Here is a 9330-nt window from a genome sequence, read left to right on the forward strand (position 1 = left end):
GGAACATGAGTTCATAGAGGAGCCTTAGCCTAAGTGCTCTTTTCTTATTTCATATCAGCAACTAGAGCTCCAGCACAATTAGTAATGCTTGATAAAGTGGCACTCAAAAAAAACTCAGGTAGCAAACATTGTTTGACGGCGAAAGACATTCAGTAAAATCTCAGCTGCATATCGAAAAGGAAGGTAGTGTACCTGTGCACTGAAATACCAGAGCAAACAGATGAAGTACACTAGATGCAGACAACAGGAAGGTATATTTCAGCTATCAGATGGGGCACGCTGCAGCCTTTGTGAAAAACTCTAGAAAATTCAGAAAAACTGGAGAAGCAGCACAGAAACCCAAGCTTGGGTGCATAATGAAGCCAAAAAGTTTCAAGTAAAATTGAGGAAGATGATATACATTTTTACATACTGCACTTGTGTAGTTGTATACATTATGATTTATTACAGTACTACTCTAGAGTGTGACAACTACAGTATCACTTTTTCACACTGTTTACATAGCTGGGATCTTATTCAATTCAGAGGGATCTATTTGCCCATATTAGAAGACGTACAGTAAAAAAAAAACACACCTAGTAGTTAGGTGGTGCCAATTGAACAACGTTTTAGTTCATGTACTACGCCTTTCTGACCAGATCGTCATGTTCACGTCACAATCAGAATACCGAAACAAGGGCAGTCCTGCAAAATGAAGGTGTTGTCATGGATACATAAACAATGGAACGCAGGCACACGTTGAATGCATGTCCCGTGTGTGCTGTGCAAACTCAGTAGGCTTATTGAAACTATTTTCTAAGCATCTGAATTTAAAAATATATATATATATTATTTACCCGAACCCAGCTTTCGTTTTTGTTTCCCTTTCTGTTTTCATTAACTGCAAGTGCATTCCGATACACATAACCTGCTTCCTTTGGGTTTGTTATGGCTTATGTACAGCCGCCGAAAAAGGCAGGATTGCCAAGAGACGTGTTCAAATGGTTGCAAAGCCTTGATCTGTCTTTCTCCCCCAGGAATGTTCGACGGTAAGTCTTATTTGTTTTTTTCCCCCCACTTCTTAATATTTGTGTATCTTGTGTCTGAATCTGTAACCACTCTGAGCATGGGCCGCGGAAGAACCTAAGCCTTTTGAAAATACTGTAGTATTTAGAGTTCTCAAAATGCAGTACTTAATTTGTGTTCCTCACCTCAGGACCACCTAAACTAATATATTGCGCTATGCTGTATACCATACTGTATATCGAGGAAAATAAGGTGCATGCCTGTATTGAGGGATAGAACATAATGTACATTTAAATGCAGAATCGTGGATAGACCGCTAGGTGGAGCCACATTATAACATTCATAGAACTGGGGGAATTTGCTCCATTATAATTCCGGCTCTTCATTTCTTCATTTAAATATGATTATTTAACGACTGATCTCGAAACGGACATACTGTATGTGTCACAGTTCGTGGAGAAGGTGTGTACGATCCAGTTTTGTAATTCTATGCTGCGCGTCCTCCTGCAGAGACTTTTCCAATGGCTTCCTGGTGGCTGAAATGTTCTCCTGGTACTACCCGGAGGACTTCACTATGCACTGCTACGACAATGGGACTTCGCTGCCAACCAAGCTGGGGAACTGGTCCCAGATAGAGAGGGTGAGGAAGTGCTCTGGAAATTAAAATATCTAAAAGGAAAACCCCACTCACTCCAATACGATAACACTCCATGCGTAAATAAATAATTCTGTTGACATAAACAAGGGATATTCTGCCTAATCCTTTTGATCAATTTCCTTCCCTTCATCCATCCGTGTTTTATCACGTGACTATTATCATGCACACTAAAACTGAAATATTTGTATTTTAATCATAGGAATAGATGACAGAGTAACACTGTGTAGATTGTGTGACGGTAAAAAGCTACACAGTATGTGACGTGTCATTGTGCAGCATGATTTCTATGGAGTATATTTTTCGATACACAAAAGCAGAGAAGGTCTGCAACATTAAGTCCAATATTTGAATCCAATAATGTCGACGTGGTTATCAAACAAAAGAGGGACAAAAGTAGTGATCAAGGAGTCATGATGTGTTTAAATCATTAAAATTTAGAATTAGTATGGACGGCCTTGCTGAGCATTTTACACAATCCTTGCAGTGTTAATGCATAGTCCTGTGGCATGTCCTGACACTCAAGACTGGACTACACTCTGGGTGGGGCTCTAGTTCGTGGGAGGGTGGTACACACACGTTCATTTTAGAGATGCCAATTACTGTAACGACAGTATGTGTACATGCCACACACAAGGCACACCTGTCTGGAACTGAACCCAGGACTGAGGAACAACACAGACAGCCCCATCACCCCCTACTTGTATTTTTGTTTTTACATCCATATATTGCAGGTACAGTATTTATATAATTTTCTATTTTTACTGAACAAAAGTGTCTTTTAATATTTACATTTACCTAGAATCAATTTTAATGAGAGTTTCATTACTGAAATTGTGATATGTGGTAGGAATTGAATATGGTTGGTTCCTACACAATGGTATTTCATAATATGAAAACCACTCAAGAAAACCTGATGAATACATTAATAATATTTTTGTTTTGGTGTTTTGTTTTTGTTTTTGGTCTTCAGTTTCTTTTAAAGCGAAACATCAGCCTTCCCAAAGAGCTCATTGATGGGACAATACATTGTAAACCTGGAGCAGCTGAAATCTTGATTCAAGAAATTTACACTATCCTGACAAACAGACAGTGGGTATCAGCAGTTCACACATTTTCACAAAAGTCACTGAAGGTTTCCTAATTCAGTGGAAGTGTAGTTGAAGTCATTTTAAAGAGTTTTCAGAGTATTCACAAGTCAAAGATGGGTAAAATGGCCTTCACTTGTTAGTGGCCTTCATTAAGTTTTAAAATATTTAGAAAAGAGCCCATTTATTGCCATACTAAGTACTGTACTTCCTCTCTTAATCCCTGTCATCACAATGTTAAAATATTTAAGGACTCTGATAGGTACATTAATTTAAACATATTGTACTACTCAGAAATTTAAATACAGTATGTGTTAGTGTCAGATTGCTATAAAATAATGTGCTAATCAAAATATTAAATATTCAGTATTCAGTATATTTCAGTATTCAATTATTTTGACTTCAGATATTTAGATCGTGTTCTTCATTGATTAGGCTGTCCAATTTATCTATTGTAAGATTGAAAGATTTTTGTATAAATATGTTCAGTGAATTATCAGGTTATAAACACATATACTGTACAGTACTGAAACTTGAAACAAAAGTTGTAACAACTTCATTACAAACGAAAAGATGGGGTTCTGTATTATTTTTATTTTATATTTCTTTTAGAATCCGATGTATCCAGGAGGAGCTGGCTGATTTTACTGATCGCAGTTACCAGGAGAAGTTGCCCATGGTAGCTAGATCCACTGCTTCTAAGGCTATCAAGAACAACCTCAGGCTCAGTGAGGTGATAGCAGAGCCCAACGTCGACACTAACAGGCAGAAAGTTCAGGCTATCATCCAGCTGCATCTGCAGCAGAGGCAGGCTGAAAGAACAGAAAATCCAAGTATGTTTTAAAAACATTACCAAGTGATTTTCAGTGGCAGTTAGTATAGCAGGGCTTGAATGTTCTTTTCAGAAAGCTACAGAACAGTTTAAATGTATTACTTGAATGTTGTTATAAATGGGTTAAACAAACCTCCCCAGTGTTATATATACAGTGCATTCCAAAGGCAAATGGGACAGCTAAGTCGAAGCTGTTATGTTTAATTTAAGTCTTGTGATGGTTGGGCGTCCCGTCCAGTGTGTATCTCGCCATGCGCCCATTGCTTGTTGGGTTAGGCTTCCCCACTACCATGAATTGGTGGAAACAGTTAGAAAATAGATGGATGGGCATAATTCTAAATATGTATACATTATTTTCCATATTTAATTATTTTCAATATGGCATTTTTGTGTTTTTATTTTTTTTGGGGTACAAGTCCAGAGTAATAGATGTAAAGATAGATTTGAGGATCTCATTCAATTCAGTTGCTACTTGACAGAAACCAGGTAATCAGCTTCAATAGCATAGCTGGGTAACTTGTTCCATGCTTCCAACCTCTTTGTGTAAAGACGTTCGTAGTAGTCTGCTGTTTGTAGTTTTAAATGCACTGGTTGTGTGTTTTTTCACTTGTGTCCTCTAGTCGTGTTGCAAGTTCCACTCTGAGGAGTCCATTTATTTCACTTTGTCAATGCTTTTTAGAATTTTAGTACTTGAAGCAGGTACTTCATAGTCTTCTCCAGTAAAGACGAACATGGTAGAAAAAGAAGTACTGTAGCAAAAATACCTTTATCTTTTTCTTGTCTTCCTGAAAGAGCGCTTTAATGTGAAACCAACACTGGGGGATCTGGCTGTTCGGCTACCACCATCATTGCCACAGTGGCAAGATGTGAATGTGGAAACCCATCCCCAAAATAGCAAAACCGAGACAGAGGCTCCAAGTAAGTTTGGACAGTTTTGTTTCCTGTTTCTCAACATCTGTTGTTGAATGAAAAATGCAAGTGTCTGTCTCTCAACATATTTCTAACCTGTCCTTATTTTCTATTATCATTATACTGGAATAGGAATTCACTGTAAATGTGTTAGTCAACATATTTTGCACCATACAGTACAAAATTATCAAAAGTTACATAAAAATATGACTTCTCAAAACACTAGGAGAAGTTGTATCCAGTTCTGTGCTGGAGGCATATCCTTAAACATGCACTTTATGTATGCTAAGTAAATACTGTTTTACTGCTCTGTCATTAAATAAATTTTGTGGTGATGATTTTTTTTTGAATTTCTAGATTTTTAGTTGTTTTTCTTGCAAATAATGTGCTACTTCTTTTCCATTTAGAGTCATGCCTTTCTGCAATCAGAAGTAAAGCAAATGTTCAGTTCAAGGAGATTGATGTGAAGCAGACTGATAAGAAATCTTTGCTCTCCAGTGTTGGCTCACCATCTCAAATTACGGGGTACTGAAGGATTCATGATGGACAATAATATTTCTCAGTCAAATAAAATACTGCATTATGCTTTGGACATTAATTTTCCATTAAACATTTCATGGTAGATTTTATTCTTAGACTTTGAAATAAATGTATTTTAGAAAAATGATTATAGTTATATTCATAACTTATTATTTACAAAGTAGTAGTATTATGTACATTTCTCCTTAACTGGAATGTAGTTTTTATTAGCTAGCTCAGCATATTAAAGAAGTCAGTTGTTTTTCAAGGATTTATTTTTCTGAGTCTATAACATATAATACACATACTGTATGAAAGTAACAAAAAACAAAAAGCACTTCAATATATTTTTTCAGTTTAAGTTTTAATGTCATGTATGGTAATAACATTTTTTCAATGAAATGTTTTATTGAAATACATAATTTATCTGTACAACACAAAATAAAAAGAAAAATGAAAACTAAGCATCAGAACTATTTTGTTAAACATTTCAAAAGATAGCTTAAGCCTTCCTAATACACTGTTTTACTGCCACTGCACACAACAGTACAGTATTAATAAAGCTATAAAATAACTGTGGTGTGGAAAGATTAAGTTTATATTGCTTTGATTCATGTGAAAAACAAGCAACAGAAAGACATTAAATAAAAAAAAAGCAATGTATGGTATAATTACAGATAAAATACCACTTAAATCTATAATAAATTATTTTTTCTGGCGCTCATCTGAGTTACAAAATGTCTCATGTTTTAGCTTTTGAGAATCTTTTACAAAACAATTTTAAAATATAACTCATTTTTCTAAACTTAAAAAATACAAACTATTAAAGTACTTAATAAATATGAATTCATAATAAAACAAATAACAGTATCTGTAGCTGAAATAACCTTTGTTCTTTTTCTTCCAGTACTGCACATCATAAGTGTTTTATGTACTGTATTCAGATATGAAAAGTGAAGCCCAAAAAAGTGAATAGTGGTGAAAATACATAAGATAAAAAGCACATTACCAGTCTCTGTCCGCCATATTGACATTCTCATATGTTTGTCAACTGTTCAGTGTTCAGCCTGAATCAAGTCATGTGTCTTTATACAGTACATTGCAACAGCACGACACACATTGAAATGTTGGCCAGTCTAACTTCAATGGTAACATTGCCATATGGATGTTGCTGTAGAACAGTTTTTGGATGAAAAGATCTGATTCAGTCACATTATAACTACTCTATAAATATAATATTCCTTTTTCTGTATACTAACATACTTTTGTAGAAAGCTGCTAAGGGTTTTGAAGAGGGAGAATATATGAAACAATAATGTTTTATACTAAGTTGCTCATACTATTTTGTATTACTTAATGAGCTATTGGATTTCTTCTCATGTTGCATTCCTAACACAAGTTACAGTACATTTCCTCATCACACTTAAGAAATAGGCTTCTCTAATTTGTGCTGCATAAAGGTTTACCAGTAAAGGTTATATGTACAGTACAGTAGATTTTTAACTACGGTTCACAACTTTTCAATATATTACATATTTTCCAAACTCAATAAGTATTTAAAAGTATTTTTAGATTAAAATAATGATGGAGCTGGCTCTAATGTGATAGTTACGATAGCATTTTAAAAAATTGCATTGTATAGACAGCAAATAGGAAATCACGTCAATGTAAATTTCCAGTTTCTGCCTAGAAGAGCATTAATACAAACAGGATTCCCAACGCCTTTCAAAAACTCAGATTAAGTTTTATTTTGTGGTTTTATTTTAAAATGCTTGTTACAAAAAGGGGGTTTATTTGCTCCCTACTGTTTGAATTGAAATGAATGCCATTCGTGATAGTTTGACTGGAATATAGTACAACTGATAACTGATCAAGGTAGCTGGTAATAACCGATATAAGGATCTATGCAAACTCCACGGCAGGCATTAAGACACCTGCTGCAAGCTTCACCAACCCACCAGACCCATCTCCGAAAACTGCACAGGCAACAGCAGACAACAAAATCACAGTTCGGTTTAGCCTTGGACCTCTCATGTCTGGATCACTGAGCATTCTCAATCTAAAATATAGCAAAACTGCAAAAAAAGTTTAGGTTTGTAAATCACAAAAATGTAGTTCTGTGAGAGTGAAAGACACGTGTCTGCTTCATTTTGCGATTGACATGAAGTCGCACAAGTCGCTATTCTATTTGAATTCAGGATTTAATAACACGGAAACAAGCTCAGATTTTTTTTTATGCACAGCAGGGTCAAGAGAAAAAGTGGCAGTAATATAGCAGACACTGAGGAAAGATTTGGAGAAATATGTCCAATGTCATTTGAGGTAAAGTACTTTGCAATGAACTGATAATGCATTCTGTAGTATATTGTACACAGATGAAACATGTTACAATGACCACTTTCCAATGGAGTAGTTTTTTTTTCATATGGATCACTAACTAGTTAACACGGTTAACACAGTACATAAAAAGAGACGAGAGGCCAGAGTTACATTGATAATTTTTCTTTTTTGTCTGAGTATAATCTCTTTTCCATATGGAATAATTGTGCAAAGCACCAGTAAAATCCAACTGTTGTCTCCAGAAATGAGATGTCTATGTTTTATATCATACCATTAATTTAAGTATTTTCATGATATCAAGGATAAACTTTAACTAGGGAAAGAAGCATTTATATTGATCAGGTGAAATTTTACTTTAGATTACATTATCCAAAATTGTGTTTAAAATTTACAATAAAAAACATTCCCATTGGGGATATTATAATAATATACAAATAACTACTGGTATTGGATATAGTTTGACAATAATACCCTAAGTAGTACATAAACTGCAGTATATCACCATTAAAAAAATAAATATAGCCGAAAATTGCAAGACACAATAATAAGAAATATACTAGCCAAGGCAATCCAAACTCTAAATTTATTGCTTAATGCCTGTGTTAGGATGCGTCTTTAGCATCTGAGCCATTCTAATTAAATCTCTAAGTCTAATTCAAACTGTTACAGTACATTAAAACGTAGAAACTATCACATCCTTACTTTTCATATGGCAAACAGCCAAGTACAGTAGATTTAGTTCATGTTGGATATGGACATCAGAAAAGATTTGGGCCACATTGTAATATTGTATTATAAAATGTACCATGATTAGATTACTTATTATGGTTTTTTAAACCCCACATTTTCAAAAATTTCCATTTAAGATTTGTTTCCTTCAATCAGTTTTTATTAACAACATATTGTTTTGACTGACCAAGTTAAGCATAGCATTTGTACATTCAGTTGGAAGTAATGGCTTATACAGTATATAGTTTTGGGCTACAACAGTGTTCCATGCTGAGACAGCACACCTGTGAATGTCATACTGTAAACGAAGCTACAAAGACAACTTTGAGATTAAATTAATTAAATTATGCAATAATTTTTATTGGCAGCTGTTTTTTTCTCCAGAATATTACATAATGAAAAAGGTGTCGCACATTTTTCAGAATAGCCAGAACAGCATTTAAATTTTGTCTCTAAACCTTAAAATCAGTGACTGAATATTTTTTAAAAATGTAAAAAATATGATCCATTTCCTTTCCTATCTATAATACAGACATTCATATTTGTAATGTTCTGCTCCTTTGATAATTTCTTTTACAGCAGTTAAACTGAAGATGTTTCTCAATGATGTTTTCATCTTTATTAAGGCACAACTTTCACAGTTGATTCCAAACCTTTTTAACCTTAGTCTTATTACTTTAAAATAACTAAAAACACAGATCCACACAAGTTAACTAAAACCTATGTAAGCCTTTTGTTCTAGGCAATGTGAAAAAAAAGATGTTTTTTGTACTGTATATACAGTACAGAGTTTGTGGTGTATGTTCATTTTTTAAATAATGAATTATAGGACTTTTTTTTAATTTGTAAGGAATGTAAAACATCATCATTTGTCACTCGCTGAAGCTGACACAAATTTTTCATATTACATTTTCTGAAAATGTTGTCACTGCTGAGACTGGAAACCTCGAAGGAAAACGGATTGCTGGTGTTTGTGGACCAGAAGGTGGCTCTCTTCTCTTGGCACAATAATTTCCAAACCACTGCCCCTTAAAGGTGACTGGGGGGTCTCTGTGTTATGTCAACACACAGCGTCCGTTTGGGTTTATGATGCTGTTCCACCTACAGTATGTTTTGGGGTTAATGCGTTACGGCACTTACTGTAGGTGCCTTGTCGGGATTTTGCCATTCTCTGTCAGTTATAAAACATGCACAATAAAGAGCAAACGTCTGCGAAACCTGTCCGTCTCAGACCCTGGTTTTCTGCGGCTTCA

At 34.7% G+C, this 9330-nt stretch overlaps 1 protein-coding gene across 1 annotated transcript; it reads left to right on the forward strand.

Moving 5' to 3' along the window:
- The first annotated feature begins 537 nt into the window (after nucleotides 1–537).
- spata4 (spermatogenesis associated 4) lies at nucleotides 538–6438 on the forward strand. Its single transcript, XM_088915799.1, has 6 exons — nucleotides 538–1028; nucleotides 1516–1645; nucleotides 2634–2752; nucleotides 3361–3581; nucleotides 4373–4498; nucleotides 4897–6438. The coding sequence occupies exons 1-6, from the start codon at nucleotides 928–930 to the stop codon at nucleotides 5019–5021; spliced, it is 822 nt and encodes a 273-aa protein (XP_088771925.1). The 5' UTR covers nucleotides 538–927; the 3' UTR covers nucleotides 5022–6438.
- Nucleotides 6439–9330: the final 2892 nt, after the last annotated feature.

Source organism: Atractosteus spatula, chromosome 1 (genome assembly GCF_055471065.1).
Source record: "Atractosteus spatula isolate fAtrSpa1 chromosome 1, fAtrSpa1.hap1, whole genome shotgun sequence".
NCBI classification, from domain to species: Eukaryota; Metazoa; Chordata; class Actinopteri; order Semionotiformes; family Lepisosteidae; genus Atractosteus; species Atractosteus spatula.